Source organism: Tenrec ecaudatus, chromosome 12 (genome assembly GCF_050624435.1).
Source record: "Tenrec ecaudatus isolate mTenEca1 chromosome 12, mTenEca1.hap1, whole genome shotgun sequence".
NCBI classification, from domain to species: domain Eukaryota; kingdom Metazoa; phylum Chordata; class Mammalia; order Afrosoricida; family Tenrecidae; genus Tenrec; species Tenrec ecaudatus.
In genome coordinates, this window is record NC_134541.1 from 23,550,256 (window position 1) to 23,574,252 (window position 23,997).

General features: G+C 48.1%; 1 protein-coding gene across 2 annotated transcripts in view; it reads right to left on the bottom strand.

Annotated features, from left to right (window-relative positions):
* Positions 1–23,573, bottom strand: part of PPP1R16B (protein phosphatase 1 regulatory subunit 16B) — a 65,416-nt gene extending 41,843 nt beyond the window's left edge. For both annotated transcript variants that reach the window (XM_075527771.1, XM_075527770.1), the window contains exon 1: positions 23,324–23,573. In XM_075527771.1, the coding sequence (XP_075383886.1) occupies positions 23,324–23,573 (250 nt within the window). The remainder of the gene's footprint in view (positions 1–23,323) is intronic.
* Positions 23,574–23,997: the final 424 nt, after the last annotated feature.

Here is a 23,997-nt window from a genome sequence, read left to right on the forward strand (position 1 = left end):
CTCTTCCCAAACAGCTTTTATCATTATAAATGGGCCTGAGACATTCCAATGACCCAAGCCAAGCAAAGCGAGTCTTTGTAGCAGCCTTTCCAGCAGACACAGGAAATCCTGGGAATCTCGGGGCCTGTGGTCTTAGTCAACAGTAAAGAATCCTTCAGGAGGAGGGCAGCTTCCAGCCTTCATTTTGGGGACTCCGAAAAGGCAGGTGTGTACAACGTACATTATGTGGGTTTGACCAGAGCCTTTCATTTCAAGAGAACTTAGAATGAAAAGTACTGTTGGAAAAGTTTGACTCTTTCACACTAAAGTGTGAATGGATGCCCGTAGGATACCCCCACCCCATGTGAAAGACTGCTAGGAATCTGGCACTGAGTTAATAGAGAAGGAGAAAATGAGAGAGCTATAGCAATGGGGGCAATTGTAGCAAACTAACAAAGAGGGATTCCAGAAACAATTGTAATGAAGGCCAAGAATAGATAATGCAGTAGCTACATTGATTACGTTCACTATCTCTCTCTCTGTTAATCTTCTTCTTCTTTTTTTTTTTAACAATTTATTAGGGGCTCATACAATTCTTTTCACAGTTCATACATATACATACATCAATTGTATAAAGCACATCTGTACAGTCTTTGCCCTAATCATTTTTTTCTCTTTTCTTCTTTTACATTTTATTAGGGACTCATACAACTCTTACCACAATCCATACATATACATACATCAATTGTATAAAGCACATCCATACATTCCCTGCCCCAATCATTCTCAAGGCATTTGCTCTCCACTTAAGCCCCTTGCATCAGGTCCTCTTTTTTTTTTCCCCTCCCTCCCCATTCCCCCCTCCCTCATATGCCCTTGGTAATTTATACATCGTTATTTTGTCATATCTTGCCCTATCCGGAGTCTCCCTTCCCCCCTTCTCTGCTGTCCCTCTCCCAAGGAAGAGGTCACATGTGGCTCCTTGTAATCAGTTCCCCCTTTCCAACCCACTCACCCTCCACTCTCCCAGCATCGTCCCTCACACCCTTGGTCCTGAAGGTATCATCCACCCTGGATTCCCTGTACCTCCAACCCTCATATGCACCAGTGTACAGCCTCTGTCCTATCCAGCCCTGCAAGGTAGAATTCGGATCATGGTAGTTGGGGGGAGGAAGCATCCAGGATCTGGGGGAAAGCTGTGTTCTTCATCGATACTACCTCACACCCTAATTAACCCATCTCCTCTCCTAAACCCCTCTATGAGGGGATCTCCATTGGTCGACACTTGGGCCTTGGGTCTCCACTCTGCACTTCCCCCTTCATTTAATATGATATATATATATACATATATACATATACACATATATACACATACATACACACATATCTTTTTTTTTTTTTGCATGATGCCTTATACCTGGTCCCTTGGGCACCTCGTGATCGCACTGGCCGGTGTGCTTCTTCCATGGGGGCTTATTTGCTTCTGAGCTAGATGGCCGCTTGTTCACCTTCAAGCCTTTAAGACCCCAGACGCTATCTCTTTTGATAGCCGGGCACCATCATCTTTCTTCACCACATTTGCTTATGCACCCATTTGTCTTCAGCGATCCTATCATGGAGGTGTGCAGTCAATGATATGATTTTTTGTTCTTTGATGCCTGGTAACTGATCCCTTTGGGACCACTCGATCACACAGGCTGGTGTGTTCTTCCATGTGGACTTTGTTGCTTCTGAGCTAGATGGCCGCTTGTTTATCTTCAAGCCTTTAAGACCCCAGTCACTATCTCTTTTGATAGCCGGGCACCATCAGCTTTCTTCACCACATTTACTTGTTCACCCACTTTGACTCCAGCCGTTGTGTCGGGAGAGTGAGCATCATAGAGTTCCAATTTAATAAAAGAAGGTATTCATGCATTGAGGGAGTGTTTGAGTAGAGGCCCAAGGTCCTTCCACCACCTTAATACTTGTCTGGTTGTATGCTGTTGCTTTGTTTTCCTCTGTCTAGTTTTCGTGCATGTTAGTGACTCCACAGGTCTGTCTGAATAGGACAGGCTGGATGAACTATCTGGAGGAAAAACAATGGGACCGACTGTTCTGGGGGGACTTGGGGTGGGGGGGTAGGGGGAGTAAGGAAGTAGTGTTAACAAACCCAGGGACAAGGGAAAAACATGGGACCCCAAATGGTAGAGAAGGGGGAGTGGCTGGCCTGGTGGGAAATGATCAAGGGTAAGGGTGCTTAGAGAAGAGGTATACTCTAGCCCAGGTGGCGATGAAGCATGGTAGTAGGGCAGGAGGAAAGTCAAGGGAGATGGAGGAAAGAGCTAGGAGTCAAAGGGCATTCATGGAGGTCTAGACAAAGACATGTACATGCAAATATATATAGGAGGATGGGGAAATAGATCTATGTGTCTGTTAATCTTCTTAGTACTCCCACCATTGTGTGCTCTCCTTTTGCAGATAAAGAATCTGAGTCACAAGGATCTACCTTATGGTCCTAATGGAGATGATGCTTGGTTTGATCTGACTCTATGTTCTTAACCTTCAGGGTCTTCTTTCAGATCTTCTTATATTTCTAACCTTTCTGATCTTTCTATCCAGGGTTCCCCTGACTCCTACACACACACACACACCACTCTCTGTGCTTTCAAAGATTTTATCTACCAAGCACACTGCATTTGTGAACTAATAATCCATCTGGCTGATGATTAGGTTTCTATTTCTGTGTCTGATTCAACATTGATCCAGACTTTAACCCCAATTAGTGATGGTTCAACATAATATTATGAAATCACATAAATCATTGCCATGGCTGTGCAGCTACTAAGCAGTAAAATTAAATAAGCACAAGTAATATTTCTCAGCACTGGAATCTGGCGGCCACAGGATCTCAGTATCAATGCTAATCATGTATGAGACATACTAAGCCCGAGGGTTCAGGGTTCGCAGTCAGGGAGGGGGCTCCAATAACAGGGTTTGCTGCATCAGTCTCAGCATTCTAGAGACACTCATGGCCAATTGTGGGGCCTGATCAACATGACCCGTCCAGGGTTATCATACTGGGTTGACAGAAATAACCAGCTGCCGCTGGGTTGCTTCCACACATGACAACCCTGTGTGTGTCAGGGAACTGTGCTCCATGGGTGCTCCATGGCTGACTTTGCTGAAGAGATGACCAGGCATTTCTTCCAAGGCATGTCTGGGTGTACTCTAATTGCCGGTTTGTTGGTTAGCAGTCGCGTTCTCCCCGTTTGGGATTCCGGTGTAAAGAAAGCACAGCAAGATCTAGAATGTGTTGGAAGATGGTAACAACAATGGCACCCATGAGGCATGCTGTCTAGTAGGCCTTTCCTTTCCCACACCGACCCTGATCTCGGCCACATGACTCGTTCGGCCGATGGGACATCAACCAGCGTGATGCACGTAAAGGCCTGATAAATGCTTATGCACACATGCTGGGGGAGACTAGGATGACACACCACATGGAGACACATCCAGCCCCTGGAGGGCCTACCAGCTGACTGCTTCTTGAAGGAACCCAGGCAAGGTCAATGGCACTGATGCCATGGAGTCTGGAGAAACAGTTCAGACTGTCAGCCACTCACTGTTGTAGTTTGGTTTGCTCTGCAGCAATAGTCAACTGATGATGGTGAAGTTCTCGATGTTGACGTAGCTGAGAAATTTCTATTACTACCTTGGTGATGTCCAAGAGATCCACAGTCCTTACGTCTAAAGGTCCAGGTTCCAGGGTTTCCCATCCCCGACTTTCCCTCCAGGTCTGGATTTCACTGAGCTCTTTCTGTGGGAACGACGGAGGACTCATCTCCTGCTCCTCTGCTCAGCAGGCTTCTGAGTTTCACATTTCTCTTCCTCTTCACTGCTGCTCTGGACACAACTTCACAGGCTGACAGGGTAGCGGAGGGGCAGGAGGACAAGCTCGGGAGATTTTGGAAGGTTTGTCTGGTTTTCCAGCCTCAGCTTCCCTGCATGTGGCTGATCCGTGATGTTGGCTTGGACGATGGCTGACAGAAATGGTTAGGGTGAAGTGCATTTCAGGAGTCTCTGAGTTTCCTCTGTGTGTGTGTGTGTGTGTGTGTGTGTGTGTGTGTGTGTGTGACAGAAATACTATTTTCTCACTCTATTAAAGAGCAAACAGTCCACTGAAGCCAAGAAGGAATGAAGTCAGGCCAGCACCACCTCCTCGATCCCTTTGATGGGGTTATGAGCCTGAGAAGAACCAACAATAAGGAGGGGCTGGATTCCAGCGAGCTTCTGACGAGCCTCTCCTCGCATCTCCTTACGAGCAGCCAGGGCCATTTTGACCGACCGAGTATCCTGGTGCTTTGAGTGCAAGAAGGTGTTTGGAGTGTTCTCTTCTGCTGGATCTTCCCAGTGCTCCAATATGGTGTCACCTAGGGACCAGGAATGGTTTACCGCCATCCAAGAGTGATTTCTGCTCCCCCGACTGGGAGATATCAGTCAGCCTTATGAGGCAACTACATAAAACCCCAGTGAGAAAGCGTGTTGCCTTCCATGCCAGAAATTCAGTTAAACCTGGTTGACTTCATTCCACGTCTATAGGTAGACTTGGCTGGGAAGCCAAATTATGATCAGAAGGAGACACAGATCTGTCATGTTTAGTGGAATTGTGCCAGGATGGGCTGTAGTCTCCCATTCTCTATAATCAGAGTCCTGAGCAATAGGATGGCAATCTTCAAAGTAGCCAGTCCTATTGTCCTCATCCCTGGGCAGTACTTACATAGCATTGCTTCTAGGTGGGCCCTTACTCTCCTTCCAGGCAGTTGGCCTTGCTCAGGCCAATTTTTATCATAAAACAAAACAAACAAGGAAACAAACTCACTGCCCTCAAGTCGATGCCGACAGGGTAGAAATGCCCTGTGAGTTTCTGAGTCAGTAACTCTTTACGAGAGTAGGAAGCCTCGTCTTTCTCCCAAGGAACAGTTGAGCATCCCAACATATAACCACTCCGACACCATGGTCCCCTGGCCATTCTCAAGCATGTTTATCCCCTTCTCTCTTCAAAAGGACCTTGCTTGAGTATGAATTCAAAACTAGCCAGGACCCAGGTTTGCCTTGTTCACTCCCAAGCCACTCAGGCTTGGTCTCATGATGCCTTGGCCTTTGTTCCGCTACTTTCTGCATGAATCTCTGTTCTGATCTAGGGCATGTCTTGCTGTAACTTAACCCTAAAAGAGTAGGGAAAAAGGCTCAGGCTCTTGTTAAAATTAGTCTCCCTATTGTTGCCCCTCTTTCAACTACAAATGACAGACAAGTGAGTTCCTTCCAGAGGAACAACGATCTGCAATGGGTAATCACTGGCTGTAAATGCTTCATAAAGGCAGCTCCTCTAGGGGTACAACCCTGGGCTCCACCTTTGTCTACAACTTGTTCAACACTTTGATCAGAGACCTCGATGATGGTCTCAAGCCGTGCTGCCCAATAACCTTCGTCTCTTCCCACACGAAGTAGACTAAAGCCTTCTGCTCCCGAGTTATCCTAGCCGCACTTCAAGGAGCGCAGGAAGACTAACGGCCACCACATTAGACAGTGCATGTAAATCTGCAGGAAGTGCTGTGGGACAACAGTGCTCTAGGAGGCAAAGGCTCATTGTCTTGATGGATGACCCAGAGTATGAAAATGTCGTGTGGCATGGACATGCTTAAAAATGGGCTGGACAGCATCTGTAGCAAGTCAAAGCAGCCCAAAATTCCATAAGGCATGCATAGGACATCTCTATTTGTTTGTTGAATGGTGGTTTAATGGTAATGTGTTGGGCTGTTACCTGATAGGTCAGCAGTTCAAACCCACCAGGGGCTCTGTGGGAGAAGGATGAGGCTCTCTGCTCCGGTAAAGAGTTAAGTTTTGGAAACCTACAGGGACAGTTCTATTCGCGATGAGTCAGAATATGTCTGTCATATGTTTTGGAGGATCTGACTGGCATGGGACTCAGGTTGGACCAAACCATAGCACTGCCTGGCTCAAAGAAAGCAATTAAGCCAATCTGACACCATGAAATGCAAATGTGGGACACAATGATGAAGAGCAATTATTATTTTATGAAGAACAATTCTTGATATTGGGTCATCATCAGAAGGGTACCATCGGCCTTTCCAGCTGTGGACAGTCATCTACTCTGTAGCACCAGCAGCTCCCTGGGTCCACATGCGCCTGAAATGGGAACGTCTGCATTCACAACCCTTGACCTTCTGACCTACATGTTTCATTTGAGTTCCTTTGATTCAGATTTCTGGCACTTGCAACTCACCAATCCTAACAGCATCCAAGAATCCAACATTACGGGCAGATGGAGAATGAGCTCAAAGCCAACAAGACACAGAGTTAGAGTCTCCATGCCAATGTTTAAAATCACCGGTGTGTTCAGGAAGGTCCTGGGAGGGAGAAGGAAGCAGGGATGGTCAGTCCTTGATCTGAATGAGTCAAGTGGCTATTCTTGGAAAGAGAAAGTGCAGTGATTTTGCTCTTGTCTGTATAAAATTGCACTTATTTTTATATAGCAATATATTGAGGTAGTAGACGGACTTTGGGCCTCTGCTCTAGCCCTGCCTCAACACAAGAACACTTTGTTCTAACACCCTGGAATTCTGTGATGCTCACCCTCCCAATACAATCACTAAAGACAAACTGGGTACATAAGCAAATGTGGTGAAGGAAGCTGATGGTGCCTGGCTATCAAAAGATGTAGCATCTGGCTTGAAGATAAACAAGTGGCCATCCAGCAGAGAAGCAAAAAGACCACATGGAAGAAGCACACCAGCCTGTGTGATCATGCAGTGTTGATGGCATCAGGTAACAAGCATCGGAAGACCCAAAACAAACAAAAACAAACACCATATCATTGAGAATGGGGGGTCTTGGAGCAGAGACCAAAAACCATCTGTAGACAATAGGACATCCCCTCACACAAGGAAGGGATGAGTCAACCAGGTTAGCACCGAGGAAAAACACAGTATTTCTCTGATTCCTTCTCTAGGCTTCCTACCCGCCACTATCATGATCCCAGTCCTGTCTTTCACTGTGTACTAGACCAGAGCATGTACACAGGTACAGATAAGAGCTCACGGCACATGGAATCCAGGTCATATAAATCCTTCAGGAGCAGAAATGGGAGTAGCAATACCAGGAGGGTAGGGAAAAGGTGGAGAAAAATCACCTGTAGAAGGCAGGATGGGGAAGTGGTGGGTTTCAGTTTCTGATAAGGTCAATGAATTCACAGCGGCTGCCCAGCACGCTGGTGGAAATGCGGGCGGCACAGAGACAGCTCAACCAGAATGAGGCCGGTCATAGCCCCATTTACTACTGGGGACTCGAGTGTGGGAAGGAGAGTGTTCACAGCTCACAAAGGAACAGTGAAAAGGAGAGAGGTCATCAGCCTGGATAGAAGACACTGGTGGGAGAAGGGGGGCGATCCAGGATGGGCAGAACCAGCAAGCAGCCTCAGACTCAGTGAGAACTGGAATGGTCTGACACGCTACCATTTGGGAAAAATGGTTTTCACCCTGAAAGCCCCCGGAGTATCTACTTTAAAACTGGTAAATTCAGCTAAGTGGCTTGACACAAAAGCACCAAAGGAGAAGCCTTCCTTTACAAGAGCTATCTAAGACTGATGATGATTTAGAATGGTGGGGGGTGGGTGGGAGTAGGGGGGAGAACAGTATCACAGCTTTCCTAAAGAGCATTAGAGTTTCCTAAAGGGCATTGGAGACTACTAACCCAGTAGAGATATATATCATTTTGCCAATGTGGAAAAAACCCATTATGGAAAGAGAGAGAGAGAGAGAGAGAGAGAAAAGACTCATTATGATAGTTATCAGCTGTGCCCACATTGTTAATTTATTCATTTTGTTGATGTGGCATTTTGGAGGAATCCATTTTAGAGGCTTTACGAGGGGAAATTTGATCAACTGGTCCCAAGTCTGAAGTAAAGGGGTGGAAATTACCAAGGACGTTCTGAAAAGGCAGATTAGCAGGGGGAGGGGCTCGTTCTAGCTCATATTAAACCACCATACAAAGCTACTGGACACAGAATCAAAGCAATGCGTAAGTGACAGAAACAGATCATGAGAACAGAAGGAAACAGTTCTCCTTCCTTAGAGATCAGATGGAAGGGGGGTGGGGTTCACAAACTCATGAGGAAGGAGAAGGGAGGCTGGGACAATTGATAACTCTTTGGAAATGAAACCGCGATGGATGATATATACACCAAAAATCCAAAACACAAGACCCGCTATCATCGACTCAATTCCAACTCACAGTGACCTCCTGTGATGGACGGAACTGCCCCATAGGGGGTTCTTGGCTGTTTTCTAATCTTTACAAGGAAGCAAGTCCCAGCTTCTCTCCATCAGTGGGGTGGAATCACCAGCCTTTAGGATTTCAGTCAAACACTTAACCATTGCATCAAGGAATAACACACACAACACACACACACACACACACACTTCTCCCACGGTGAGAAATGAGGAAGGGTTGACAAACTTGGTTTTTGCCAAGGGGCAAGTCGTACACATTTTCGGCTTTGCAGGCCAATTGTCTCTGTGTAAACCACCCAACTCTGCCATTCTCGGGGCAAGGAGTTGCTGACGATGCATAAATGAATGGGCACAGCTGTGCTCCAATAAAGCTTTTACACCAAAAAGTGGGGAGACATTTCGGCCTGGTAGACCAGACTTTTCAGACCCTGGATTTAAAGTGATAAAAACAATGAACAAATTAACGTGGGGGAAAAATGCAAAATGTTGTTACATAAAAATGAAGAACTCTCAAAGGGATCAGGTATCGGGCATCATCAGAACAAAAAATCTCACCACAGTGAATGAGGGGGGAAGTGAGGAGTGGAGACCCAAAGCCCATTTGTAGGCCACTGGACATCCCCTTACAGAAGGGTCTCAGGGAGGAGATGAGCCAGTCAAGGTGTGATGTAGCAATGATGAAAACATACAACTTTCCTCTAGTTCCTAAATGTTTCCTCTCTCCCCCTGCCCTCCTCCCCCCCCCCCCCCACTGTCATGATCTGAATCCTACCTTGCAAGTCTGGCTAGACCAGAGGTTGTACACTGGTACAGATGGGAACTGGAAACACAGGGAATCCAGGGTGGATGATCCCCTTAGGACCAGTGGTGTGAGTGGTGATACAGGGAGGGTAGAGGGAGGGTAGGTTGGGAAGGAGGAACCGATTTCAAGGATCTACATGTGACCTCCTCCCTGGGGAATGGACAACAGAAAAGTGGGTGAAGGGAGATGTCGGACAGGGCAAGATATGACAAAATAATAATTTATAAATTATCAAGTGTTCATGAGGGAGGGGCGCGTGGGGAGGGAGGGGAAAAATAAGGAATTGATGCCAGGGGCTTCGGTGGAGAGCAAATGTTTTGAGAATGATGAGGGTAATGAATGTACAAATGTGCTTTACACTATTGATGTATGTATGGATTGTGATAAGAGTTTATGAGCCCCTAATAAAATGTTTTTAAAAAAAGAGTTGTATGAGCCCCTAATAAAATGATTTTTTAATGAAGAATTCGAGGGTATGGAAAAAATCCCACAAATTATAAGCAAAATTTTAAAGCAAACACATACACACGTACATGACAGAAAACAGCAGGCTCGGTTGACTGTGACTCAGAGACCCCACAGCTGCTCCAGACCGTTTCTGAGGTTGTAAAAATACACAAGAACAGGTGAGCTGATCTTTCTCCCACAAGGCAGCCTACTGCTTAGATCCACTGCCTTTCGGTGAACCCAGTACCTCGCAGGGGCTCCTTACTCCCATTCTAGAACAACACCAAACTCACTGCATCGAGTAACAAGACTCACGAAACCCTACAGGGCAGAGCAAACCTGTCCCTGCCGGGCGCCAAGGCTGTGCACCTGTACAGGAACAGAAAGCTTCACCTTCCTCCCACGGTTCTGAGCTGCTGACCTGGTGATGAGCGGTCCAACACAATCAATGTTGACATCTCCATTCTCTCTCTCTCTCTCTCTCTCTCTCTCTCTCTCTCTCTCTCTCTCTCTCTCTCTCTCTCTCTCTCTCTCTCTCACACACACACACACACACACACACAGTCTTGAAAACAAGAAAAAAGATGAATAAGGGAAAACTACACAGACAATTCTGAGAGAGAGAAATATGAACAGCCAAGTAAGCTGTTTTCAATCTTATTCATGTGTCAATTACATGTGAATGAAGGCAACCAGGCTCGTTCCCACATCTCTAAGGTACTGGCCAAGGTGTGCTGCGGGGCCACCACGGAGTGCTAAAGGTGGAAGGCAGAGGGGCGCCAGGTCTCATGCATACTGCTGAGTGGTGGGATGGGGGTGTAAGCCTTTCTGGAGACCAAATTAGCAGTTTATATTGAATCCTCATAGATGCTTGTTTATAGTCTCTAATCTAATAGGCCTCTAGAAATAAACCGTAAGTAAATAATCAAACAGGCACCCTGGTGGTATAGTGGTTGAGAGTTGGACTATGATCCACAGGGTGGGCAGTTCGAAACCACCAGCAGCTCCTCAGGAAAAAGTCTGGACTTTCTACTCCCGCCAATAGTTACAGTCTCAGAAACCAACAGGGGATTGAGTTTGATGTTTTTCAGTTGCTTGTTTTTAAAAGATCAAAGCTGTGGCCAAATAATGTTAGTCATGTTCCATAAAGTTACCATAGACACTGAATTAACAGCTATTCAACCACTGCCCGGGGGAAATACATGGCTAAGTCCCTGCAAGTCTCTGGTCACGGCATTTCCCTTAACCGGTCACGACATCACCTTGATTGACTACAGTGCTCAGGTTTAAAAGACCTTCATGTAACATCTTGATGATTCATTAAGTTCCTAAGTAGCACCAGGTTCCTGCTCTCAGTGATCATGGAAACACTGAGGGTCGAAGCCCACCCAGTGGGCACTGCAGGATAAAGGCCTGGCACTCGCTTCTCTAAAGGCTACAGTCAAGAAACCCCCTAGAGAGCTGACTGTGACTCTGTGTGTAACACGTGAGGGCGCCATGAGTCGGAATTGACTCAATGACAGCAGGTTGGTGGGGGTTGGGGGTGTTTGTTTTCTTTTGGTTGATTCATTGACTTTGCACTCGTGGCCAGCCCTCTGTGACTCACGCCTGGCTGGATGAAGCGCATCCAGCACTTGCATTATCTGTAAGGGACACGCTTGCCTTTGCATTGCTGACATTTGCGCTGGCGGTGCCAAAGCAATGGCGGCAGCAGCGGCTGCCAGCTCCACAGAGGCAGTGCAGTGGCACCGAACCAAGCCACGCTGCCATCCTCTCATTCTTCGCAGCTCTGTCTGCACAGTACATCAGCACAAGAACACCCGGTACCAGGCTCACCTTTAAAACGCGCCTCCCCCCCAAAATAAACCGCTTCCAATGAAATGGCACAATGTACTCATGCCGGGCCATCTCAGCCCTCGAGAGCACGTCTCTCCAACAGTCTATGTGACAGTGTGAGACGTTCCCATGGAGTGTGACTACTGCCTGCAGGATGTGGGCCTGCTTACATGGCGAACGAAGGAGCCTTCCCTCCCCCAAATGTCAGGTGGACTTCCAGAGTGACTGGGGCCCATGGCTGTGCAGACTTGGGTCTAAGCAGATTATTTTCTCCACGGTGGACCACGGGGCCCTCTCCCAACACCAGGATTTGTTGTCAGTGATGCAGTGGAAGCTTTGGGGAGGAAAAGAAAGATTTTGGAAAATTTGTTTTCACCAGCATGAGCTTACAACTTTCCAGTACTCGAAGATTCTTCTGGAGAGCTGAGTGGTGAATGGCTAGGTTTTCATACTGTAGGATGAGATGTGTCAACATTTACAAGAGCTGCAGAACTTGGGGTGCCAGTTCTTCATCCCAAAGGCACAGAAATCATTTAAAAAATTCTTTTAATCATGTATGGGTTAAAAAACCATTCAAAACACACAATGGACCAATGGATTTTAATGTAATGGAATAATCAGTGTGGATAGGGTTTCAGATTCCACATTTCTACTAACCTTTTTAAAAATGACCACCTGTTGAGTTTGGGTACCTGTGTTAGGCAGGGTTCTCTAGAGAAACAAAACCAGGACACTTATGCATATATATATACATATATATGGATAGGTTTGAGAGGGAATATAACAGCTAATTAGTCCACACAGCAGTACAGAGGGCTCAGTTCAACTCATTTTTGTAGAACAGTTAATACACTGAAAGTCTTCCAACTTATGTGGACTGTCAGGTCCAAGGTCAATGAAGCAGACACCAGAGTCCAAACTTGGGCAAGGCAGGCAAAGTCTTCTCACAGGCGACAGCAGGGTGAATCAACAACAGTCAGTGATTTGGGAGATTAGTGAAGCAGGCCCGGATGGGATACTGCCCTCAAGCAATGCAAGATGACAGGATCCACCAGCCTCAAGCTCACGAGATATATGCATCAGCAGCGTAGTGAAGCAGGTCTCCAAGGAGCCTCAAACTCTAGCAACTCGATCCATGGGTTGGCTTGGCCCACAGGTAGTGTACTGTAGCACACAGGTTGAGGCAGAGAACTAGCTAAAGCAGCAGCACTCTGGTCCGATCACCAGAGAGAAGGGGGATGGGCCTTGCAGAGCCATTTATCTCTTTGCCCTCCAATCAAACTGCGACCTGATTAATCCCACATGTTCCTGTTGGCCAGGTTGGCACAATAAACCTAACTGTCACCGTGCGGTATTAAACTATAGCCAAAATTATCTGAAAAAGCTATTAAAATGCCCTCCATTTTCTAACTATGCATCTAGCGAAGTGAAAATGCCTTTGCTTATTGAAGACTAGACAAAACAGCAACAGTCTAAAGGCAGAAGCAGGTAAGAGAATCTAGCTGCGGCCTAGGAATCCAGACTTTAAGAAGTTTTGCAAAAACGTAACACTGGCTCCTCCTATCATTTTTCTTTTCTCATTTGTGGAATGTCATTTTTAGAATGAATATATTTGTGTTCACGTGTGTGGTGGTTTTAGAACATACTCATAAAGACTTGGTTGTGCCTCCCTTGAAGAGGCCGTGTTTAATTCCCCCTCCCCTTGAGGGGGGACTTATTAGGGAGTTGCTGCCAATGAACACAATGGGGCCGAAGTGATGGTATGTGACTGCCAAGGCTGAGTCTGGGTCAAGACTTCCTCTTTACTCGGTATCTCCTGGGTCTCTGACCCTGAAGGTCATCAGCTGCCATGTTGTAAGGATGCTGGAGCAGCCACATGGAAAGCACAGCAGGGAGAGCGACTGAGACCTCCTTCCAAGAGCCCCAAGTGAGCCACATCACAGGTGGCTCCTACAGCCCCAATCAAACTATCAGGAGATGCTGCATGAGATCCACCCAACTGCTGGGTTAGACACCAGTCCTAAATCCCCAACCCAGGGAAACACTCAAGACAGAAGATGCGTATCATTCTGAGCGGCGACCTTCTGAGCTAACGTGCTAAGCTACAATTGGTAATTAAGACAACATGTCATGGGGTTACTGTTCTGTGTTACAGTTCTGTGTCAGTTACTGTTCTGTGTCAGTAAAAGTACATATTTTAATGCTGTCTTTACTTCTAATACAGTAAATATCAATAAATAAAACCCTGTTAAACAAAAGCTCAGAGCAGTTTCCAGTTTTTAAGGTTACCAAGGGCTCCTGAGGCCTAAAAGTTCAAGAATGACTACCCTAAACTTTTGGTAAACTGCCCCTTTACTAAACTCTTCAAATTATCCCACTTCTAAGCACCACAATTTTCCTCCCCTACTGGGGCCCTGGCTGATAGAACAAAATCCAAATACTATCAATGGTTGGTTGGTTTTGTTGAGAATATGGGCAATTTTCTTAATTTTTCCCCCTGTACTTAGAAGCTTTTTGAAAAGAATGCATTGTTTTACTTTTAGAGAACTGAAGCACCATTTGTGAACTTATCCATAGTATTTCTTGACTGTCAGCCATATATATATATATATATATATATATATAAATCATGGACCTAAGTGGAAATATATTGAGATGTCATTCTAGCCCAGTGGTTCTCAGCCTGTGAGTCGCCACCCCTTTGGGGGCTGAACGACCCTTTCACAGGGGTCGCCTGATTCATCACAGTAACAAAGTGACAGTTATGAAGTAGCAATGAAAATAACATTATGGTTGTGGGGGGGCACCACATGAGGAATTGCATGAGAGGGTCGTGGAGTCAGGAAGGTTGAGAACCACTGGCCCATACGTGTGTGTGACTGTTGAGCGTCTACACAGCAAGTCACACTCTGATTCAACAGCTTCAACATGTGTAAGTCAGTAACAACGATGACGTCCCCTCCTTTCCGGACTTGTCCCTCCCCTACTGACATAAGCTCACTGTCCCCTACCTCTCCTATCTAATCTGTTCAGTTGCCGGGGTCAGTAGAGGGATGTGTTCACCCAGGTGAGCCAATGGTTTTAGCTGTACCGGAGAGTCAGTTGTCTGCAGACTAGCGTGGGGTGAGGTTTGAAGGGGAGCGGAGATGGGGTAGGTGGGGGTCTAGCACCCACAGCCTCCCTCAGCCAGACGAGCCCCCTTGATCGGTTTTATGTATTGGCTTTCCACATGTTTCATTTTTTAAAGTTTTCACTGTTTTTAAAAGAAGTTTGGAAACTGTTACCCTTGGCTGTAGCAGCTGGAGAGTTAAGAATAGACTCTGGAAGACCGGCTCAGTGTCCCAGTGGAGAGCACTGCACATCCTGAGAGAAGAACTGAAACCCTGTCGGCATCACTAGGTTCAGGTTTTCATAGGAGGCTGGGCTACTGTGGCCCTGGGAAGAAGCCATAGCTGGAGAAAGACTGAGCCTCGAAGCCCCGGCCAAGGGGCTGAGAGGCCAGAAGAAACACCAGGACTCAAATCACCCAAAGCAGCACAACCCAGAACCTAGAGGGAGGGGCGGTCTAGGCTTTCCAAGAGCAAGAAGTGCCAGAACCCCCTGCGAGTTGAAAGTATGAGCACTTAGCTGAATTATAGGGTTAGAATGGCAAAGGTTACGTGATTTGTACATTACCACTATTTTTCTTTTTTACAGATTTTAAAAAATGCAAACACACACAACATGAGCAGTGGAGTTACCTGCTCTGGGTCTAAGTCCTCAGTTTGAAACAAAATCTGCAAGAATTGTTGGCGGATACACAAGTTACGATATTGTCATCGTACCCTCCCCGTCTCCCTAGCTGCTAAGGACATAATAGACACTCATGACACAAAGAAGGAATGCTGGGGAAGTAGTGGTTCAGGGATTCCAACCCCCCAGTTGCTCTGCAGGAGAAAAGCGAAATTGGTAGTAATACTCTCTTTTAGAAGGATTAATACCAGACTCATCTCAAGGAGTTGGGGATTGATGATGTTCTATTTCCCCCACCCCCCACTCCTCCCTTAAAGCATACGCCCTCAACTTCCTGGGTCCTGGGAACTGCTACAGCGTGCGTCCCACAGAAACTCACTTGGTGGTGGGTGCTGTTCAGGGCAAAATCCAAAGGTCAAGGCGGGGTAAACCAGATGCTGGTTCTAGAGGTGCTCACTCCACTCCTGGCTCTCACCCCTGGCTGCTCAGAGGACTCATTTTAAATGCAGTAGGCCGGCACTGCAGGAAATCCTGTCACCATTACTCACAGGTGAATCCGGGTCCGTAATAAGTTATTTCCTCTCCCCACCCCCCACCCCCTTCTTGCCCAAGCAGACAAAGGTCATTTGGTGGGAGTTACATTGAGTATCAATAGTGTGATCAAATTAACATAGAACCCTTCGACTTTTTAATGACAATCTATTCTCCACCCCTGAAATGTTATTTATGCACACATAAGCTCTGGCAGGATGCTTCCCATAGACCTTGGCCTACTAATAATCTATTTTTAAAAACATTTTATTGGGGACTCGTACAACTCTTATCACAATCCATACATACATCCGTTGTGTCACATTTGTACATTTGTTGCCATCATCATTCTCAAAACATTTGCTTTCTGCTTGAGCCCTTGGTATCAGCTCCTCATTTTCCCCCTCCCTCCCCGCTCTCCGCTCCCTGATGAACCCTTGATAATTTATAAATTATTATTTTGTTATATCTTATACTGTCTGACATCTCCCTTCACCCACTTTTCTGTTGTTCAGCCCCCAGTGAGGAGGTTATATGTAGATCCTTGTAATCGGTTCCCTCTTTCCACCCCACCCACCCTCTACCCTCCTGGTATCGCCACTCTCAGCACTGGTCCTGAAGGGATCTTCTGTCCTGAATTCCCTGTGTTTCCAGTTCCTATTTGTGTACATCCTCTGGTTTAGGCAGATTTGTAAGGTAGAACTGGGATCATGATAGTGGGGCGGGCGGGAGGAAGCATTTAGGACCTAGAGGAAAGCTGTGTTTCATTGTTGCTACACTGCACCTTGACTGACTCGTCTCCTCCCCCAAACCTTTCTGTAAGGGGATGTCCAGTTGCCTACAGATGGGTCTTGGGTCCCCAATCTGCACTCCCCCTCATTCACAATGATTTGATTATTTTTTTCCTTTGATGCCTGATACCTGATCCTATCGACACCTTGTGATCACACAGGCTGGCTTCTTCCATGTGGACTTTGTTGCTTCTGGCCTATTAATACTCTTTTTTAAATTATTTTTTTCCTACTAATAATCTTAATAACCATTTTTTCCCTAGGCCACTCCAGAGCAGCTTTTCTCCTCTCGGCAGGAGCATATCATTCCTTAAATCAAGTAACAATAACCAAGATGACTATTAAACAAAGAAAATGGCCCAATTCACACTCTCTGTAAAGTCAGGTCTTAATGCATCCTATTCTGTAGCAGTTAAGTCCCTCCAAAATGGGACTCTATTCCCAAGCAGCAGTTTTGAACTGCTGACTCTGCAGTTAGCAGCCCAATTTGTAAGCATTCCACCACCAGGGTCGCTCATGAAGTGGCTGGTAAGCAAATGCATCACAGTAGCGAGATGACTGAGAACAGACTAGCAGGAGTAGCAGCAAAGAGGCCCAAGGCTGGAAAACGTTTCAGAGTGATGGAAATTTCCAAACTATCTTGTGGTGAGGGATGCACAATTCTGTACATTTACTAAAACTTGGCTAAAAATAAAAATTGGGACATTTAAAGTGGGAGAGTTTCATGAAACATAAATTAAGCCTTAATAAAGCTGTTTTGTTTTTTTTAATGGGCTTTGAAGGTCTACCTCCATCAGCGAGGATGCTGCATTCACCACCAAGATGTCGCATTCACAACAGGCCACCAGGTAGGTACAGAGTAAGCACTTGATAAACAACAGCAATGAAAAACGGAATATAGAATAACAGATTCTGCCCATGCCTAATCAGAACACATATTATTATTTGAACAGCACTTACAAGTTGGACTCCTAACCACAACGTCAGCAGTTCAAAACCACCAGCCACTCCGCAGGAGAAAGATGGGGCTTTCTACTCCTGTAAAAAGTGTGGGAAACAGAACCGGGAAGAGATTGTATGTGGACAAACTGTCAACATTCAGACGTTACGGAGTCTGGGAGGCCAAGTCTCCTGTGGGGGAAACCTTGATATTTGTGGGTTGGAGATGAGCCCCACTCACCTTCTCCTAAGAAAGTTCTTCCAGATCTCAGGCGCTGCTCTACGTGACTATACCCTTGGAGGTCAATTACTTGGAGGTTCTCGGCCTGAAGGATGCCAGCCATTTGAGGCAACCAGACGCCTATAGTCCATCCCACCTTCAGTAGGGCTCACTCCCTTCTGATGAGGATGACGGTTTGTTCCCCTGAGGGAAAGCTCAAAGGTCAAGCCAACTCAGGGACAGCCAAGGTTAGGTTGCCATCTTGACTCCAGAGCCCGCCTAGCTTGTTACATGTGTGCCTTCCTGTCACACCACATGTGTGTCTCTAGTGTACCCCTTCCAATTGCGTGTATGCCCCTAGCTCGTCCCCCTCCTGTTACTGCAAGGCTTCCTGTGGCCTGCGTGCCCAGGTTCTAGAAATTTGTGCAATTACATGACGCGCTCTCTCCGTGCAGACTGAGCGCCTGAAGTCATGACTGTGAAGGTGAGCACCTGTGCGCTTTCTCTTCTCTGATGGCTTTTAATTTACCCTTGGACCCATTCAATTGTGGGGGCTGGTACCTCACAAGAAAGTTAGTTTTGGAAACTCACGGGGGCAGTTCTACCCTATCCCACACGGCTATTCTGAGTTAGCATCAACTCATGGCGGTGAGACTAGAGATCGTGCTTGTTATATTTCTACGTTCATCAGCTCAATTTCAGCCCACAACCACTTTATGAGGTTGGCATCTGTTGCTCCATTTTTACCCATGGGGATACCGAGGTGCCGAGCAGTGAAGCCACTCTCCCTCCGCTGCACATCCAGTGCATGGTTGGACGGGAATTTGCACTCCGTGCTCCTGACCCTGACACCACTGTGCCTCAGTAAAGGCCTGCGCCGCACTGGGTTTCTGCTCTCCCTAATGACTGGAGTGGGCAGAGAAGGCTCCTCACAGGCTGCCGGGGCGCAGGTCCAGGTCAAGCTGGAGCCAAACTGAAAGACAGCAGGAATCAACCAGGGGAGAACAGAGGGGACAATGGGGAGGTTAAGAGAGCACAGGGCCTAAGAGGACTCACTAGAGCTGGAGCCAGGGGGATTCTGGACGTGGGAACAGCAGAGGTGGGTTCTGGCACGCCCGAGGGCAGGGAGCTCACTGAGGGCAATGGAGAATCAGCGATCCTCAGGAAAGGGCTCCCATGCCCCAGGCGGGCGTGTGGAGGAGGGGAGAGGCTGACTCAGTGGTGCTGAGGGGAGCTGCCACCTTCCACTCCCATCCTGTTGGGAGTCCGCCCACAGCCTCCCCGACACCAACTCAGAGCAAGCACATGTACCATTCCTTCCCAGCCAGCCAGCCAGGGCTGCCCGCTGCCAGGAAGAGGGGCGAAATCACCAGCTGACTGATGGCTGCCGGCCCATCCCACCACTCCCCCTGCCCGCCATCCCTATCCACGGCCTGCCCCAGAGCTTAGTGCTGTGGCCCTTCTACGCTCACTGGTTTGTCCCCAGAGCCAGGGGGCCAGCTGTGGGCTCAGGACTTTCTCATTCAAGTTTTTATTGGTGGTGATGGTCACATCCAGGGCAGAACGGACAGCAATTCAACAGTTTCCAAGTGAGGCATCTGTGTCAATGATGACGCAGGAATGGTTACATTCCTTCCAGTGGCGTGACCGTTCTCACCCTGCTGAGTCTCACTTCAATTCTAATACTCTTGGAGCCAATGTGTGGATTTGCCCACACTTGTCCTACATATACAGGGGCCCTGGTGGCATAGTGGTTACTCGCTGAGCTGCTAACTGCAAGATCAGCAGTTCAAAACCACCAGCTGCTCTGAGAAAGAAAGACAGGACTTTCTATTCCCATAAAGAGTTATAGTTTTGCCTCAGGGATATGATTGACAATTATCTCTAATGTTAAATGACAATGATATCTTTAAAGTGAACCAGAGACAGATATAAACCCTGGATATGTGAATGGATCTTGGGCTCCTATAAAACTTTAGCCCCAATCTAAGAACAATTAGTTTTTATGACATGGTTCTGCTTGATACTCACCCTCAGCAGACATCACTGAAGATATGTGTGCTACAGCAAAGTTACATGAAGAAACTAGGTGGTGCCCATCTATCAGGAAGACTAGCTGGGGACTTACAGGCTTTTCTTCAAACAAGCGGCCATCGAAGTGAAGCTTCAACTAAGGCCACATGGAAGAAGCACACCAGCCTGTGTGATCCAAGGATCGTAAAGAGTATCAACCAAATCCAAAGGAGGGAATGGTGCTTAAATTGTGAACTCCAAGTTTGCACAAGGCTATGGATGACAGTGGAAGCCCAAAGTCCATGTGCAGGGTCCACACATGGATTAAGCCTTCAATGACCGCCTATGACCATAATACAGGGATGTAAGTAGCCTTATCATCAGATTTTTATTCGTTACAGTAGATACAGTTAGGTTAAAACATAACATTTTTTATCCTCCCTTTTGACCCATTTAAAAGCTGTATCAGTTTTTTTAAAAAAAGTAAAAGAGAAATACCCATGGAGTAGGCCTCCCGTGAATCCCCAGTGGACACTAGACCAGGGAAATGCATAGCCTTGCTGTCATGTAGAGTGCACTGGAAAGTGGATTATGGCAGGTACGGCTAGGTTAAGACAACACCTCAGCATTTATTTATTTTAAAGGTTTTAAATTTTTAATATTTTCTGCTTTATTTTTGATGGAGATGTTTCTGTATTTTATTCTGCTATAGTTGTTAGCTTTATTGTTTCTTGTGTTTGCATATTTTTCAGTATATGAAATTCAGTATGGGCGAATCTACAGAAAGAGTAACTAGGATTAATGGTTTCTGGGGGGGGGGTTGGAAGGAGGGCGAGGTTGGGAGAAATGCGAAACGAATAACAAGGAGAGTAGAAGGAAGACAATGTTTTACAATTGATAGTGGTCATGATTGCTCAACTCTTCTTGATATGCTTACACTGTTGAATCGTATGCTATGTAGACTGTATCAAAAAACTGTTTAAACAGAGAAAGAGAGTCTTGGAAACTCACAGGGACAGTTCTACCCTGTCCTGTAGGGTTGCTCTATGAGTCAGCATCGACTCAATGGCAGTGAGTTTTTTGAGTGAACTCTACATACATAAATGATTCACTGGAGCAAAAATAGCAGACATAGCTGCATGCCCCTCAGTTAGGAACTAGTTAAACCATTCTGGGAGGCACAGTAGTTCAAGAAGAAGATGTACCTCTATCTGGCACGGAAATAACTCCACAATATAGTCGCTAACTCTCACTCCCTGCTATTGTGCCATTTCTGACTCACGGTGCCCCTAAGAGACAGGGGAGAACTGCCCATGTGGGTTTCCAAGACTGTAACTCTTTATAGGAGTAGAAAGCCTCATCTTTCTCCCTCATAATGGCCATTGGTTTTGAACTGCTGACCATGCGGTTAACAGCTCAATGAGTATGCACTCCAGCACCAGGCTCCTTTTTAAGTAAACTCCAAGGGAAAGCTTGTCACTTCTGCAGAGCGGCATCTGGGTCACAGTGTATCACCGAAGAGTAAAAGAAGAATGTCTAGCAAAATGCACAGGGCATGCTGTCTATCACAGGTATCAAAGCTAGAGAACAACAAAAACAAACAATACTGGCTCCGTTTTTCTCCCAGACCACAAATACTAGGTAAATGAGAAGAATTCCTGAGAAGAAGCCCTTAAAACAAACAGCAAGTGTTACTGTGAGGTGCTTCCAGTTCACTGCGATTCCCCTCACCCATTGGCACGGGATCCAGGGAGTGTAAGCCCAGTGGGCCCATGACCCACCCCAGTGGGCAGGCCGGAGCAGGGGGCAGCGCTGGGCGGCTCAGGCTCCCTGCAGGGCCCCCCTTGAGGAAGGGAAGCCAGAGCTGTGTCAGGGCAGAGTGAGTAAAAGATGAGGACTAATGCAATGCCCCGACAGTTGACAGCATGATGTGCCACCCACAGAGTGGGAGAGTGGGCGGGGGGCTGCCGAGTCACACGGCAAATCGCACGTGGGAGGGAGCCTCGAAGGCCACATCCCCTGAGCCTGAGGCCCGCCACTCTCTCCAGGGGCAGCACTCCGGGGCTCTCAGAGGGGCTGTTGACAGCTGGCAGGCTGGGACTATTTCTCTGCTTGCTTCCCAGAGCCCTCCGCTACCCAGAAGGATATGGAACTGCGCCTCTGAGAAGGTTCTAGAAGCTAAACAGCAGCGTGCATTCAACCTAGCACCCTCTTGTGCCCCTCTGTTCGTTTATATTCTGCTCTGGGTGTCCTGGATGTGGAGAGGAAAGCGGCCACGGGAAACATGGCCAGGGCCCTCCAGGGACCGCCAGAGAGGATGCCCATGTGCAGGATGGGCCAGAGGCTGCTGAAGGAATAGCCTCCCGCACAAAGTGTGGCCCCGCAATGAGCAGGCAGGCACCCCTGGGAGCATGCGCAGAGAAGGGGGCATTGGCCATATCACAGGTCCTCACTCATCCTCATCACAGGAAGCAAAGTCACAAGGCCAAAAGGGTCACCAGGATCAAGGTTCTGAGCCTCTCGGAGTCTGCTGGCTGACCTACAGAATGGGGGTCCTTCTGCCCAGGGGTGCCTCTTGGGTGTTCTTTATATGCGGATCCTAGCACCAAAGCCAAGCTCACTGTCATCGACTCTATTCCAACTCGGAGCAAGTCTGTCAAACGGAGTCGAGCTGCCCCCTTGAGTTTCTGAGGCTGGCCGTCTTTGAGAAAGCAGAAAGCACCAGCCTCCTTCCCACAGAGCGGCTGGCGGGTCCAAACTGCTGACCTAGTGGTAGTAGCCCAACACAAAACCCACGACACCACCAGAGTGCCTTCTGGAAGACAGGATATAATAATCATTTTAGAAGTCATTGCATTGGGTTGGCCATGTCTTTAACCACTACTCTCTACCATTTACATGTAAAAAAAAACCCCAAAAAACCAACAACACGAGACGTGTTGCTATCCAGGCACAATCTGACTCATATTGACCCTGTAGCGCAACATGCATCTGCCCCTCGGGCGCCCAAAGCTGTCATCGTGACAGGAGCAGACTGCCACGTCTGACGCCCTCCGAGCAGAATGGTGGGTTCAAATGGAGGGCATCTCAGTGAACAATCACATGTGCTTTACCAGCCACGCCACCAGGCTCCATGCGTGTCTACAGAGAAGGCTGCACGAAACAGAACGACCCACAGACACCACACGCATGCGGGCCGGCACAGAGGAGGGGGTACGAAATGCAAGATCCTATAAGCACTGAGGCATTGTGGGTGATGCATTGGGGTTCGTTTGAAACACCAGCTGCTCCGAGGGAGAAAGACAGGCTTTCTGCACCCACAACAAGTTGCCGTCTCAAACACTGCAAGGGCAGTTCTACCCTGGCCTGCGGGGTCGCTATGAGTCGGGATTGACCCAGTGGCAGTGAGATGACTACCAAGAGAAACAGGGAGAGGGGAGAGGCGAGGGGAGGGGAGGGGAGGGAAACCAGACCCAACTCATTCACCACCATATTCCTGCACCTTCACCCTGGACTGGGAAGTGGCATGTTGTCAGTACATCGGGGAGGGGAAATGGGCATGATCAAGATGTTCATTAGCAGAAATCTGGCATTCTGGTCTCCAAGAAAAGCCCAAGGTACATCCAGAGCCTTCCCTGGCGCCATCCCCATCCTCAGAGACACCTGGCCTGGGAAGTGGGTGTGCAGGCCCAGGCCGCCCCCCTCCCCGCGTCCAGCCCCCGGCCCGTGCAGGAGGCCGGCCTACCTTCCTCGACGTCGTTCCTCAGCGAGGCCTCCAGCAGCGCCACGCTGGCCTCGAAGGCCACCTTCTTGCGGCGGCCACCCGCGCTGCGCTTCCGCTCGTGCTTGCGCTTGCGGTGCTGCAGCTCCTGCTCGTACTGCGCCCATTTCTTCAGCTGCTGCGCCCGGCGCTTCTGGGCGGCGCGCAGCCGCTCGAGCGTGGGCACCTTCTCCAGCAGCTGCAGCTCGGTCAGCAGGTCCACGTGGCTGGCCATGGCCGCCGCGCCTCGCCGCACCCTGGCGGCGGGCTAGCACGGTGCGCCGGGGGCCAGGGCCGCGCGGGGCCGCCTGGCGGGCTGGGGCCTCATGGTGGGGCCTGTGGGAGACACGCAGACAGACACACACCGTCAGGCGGAAACCACCGCGCCCCGCCCGTGTTCAGAACCCTTCGAGGCTTCCCAAGGGGCCTGGGATGAAAGGCCCCAGGGTCTGGTTGCGCCCACGTTGACTTTGTGCGTTTAAAACTCATCCCGTTTGTCTGCTGCGCTGGCTACGTTTCAAGTGCACAGCACCCGTGTCGAGTCTAGCGGCTGCCCTACTGGAGAGCACCCACACAGAGCGCTTCCATCAGGGCAGAAAGTCCGATTGGACAGCATGGGTTGCCTGCCTATCTGGTCATTGTAAGGCGGGACCTGGTCC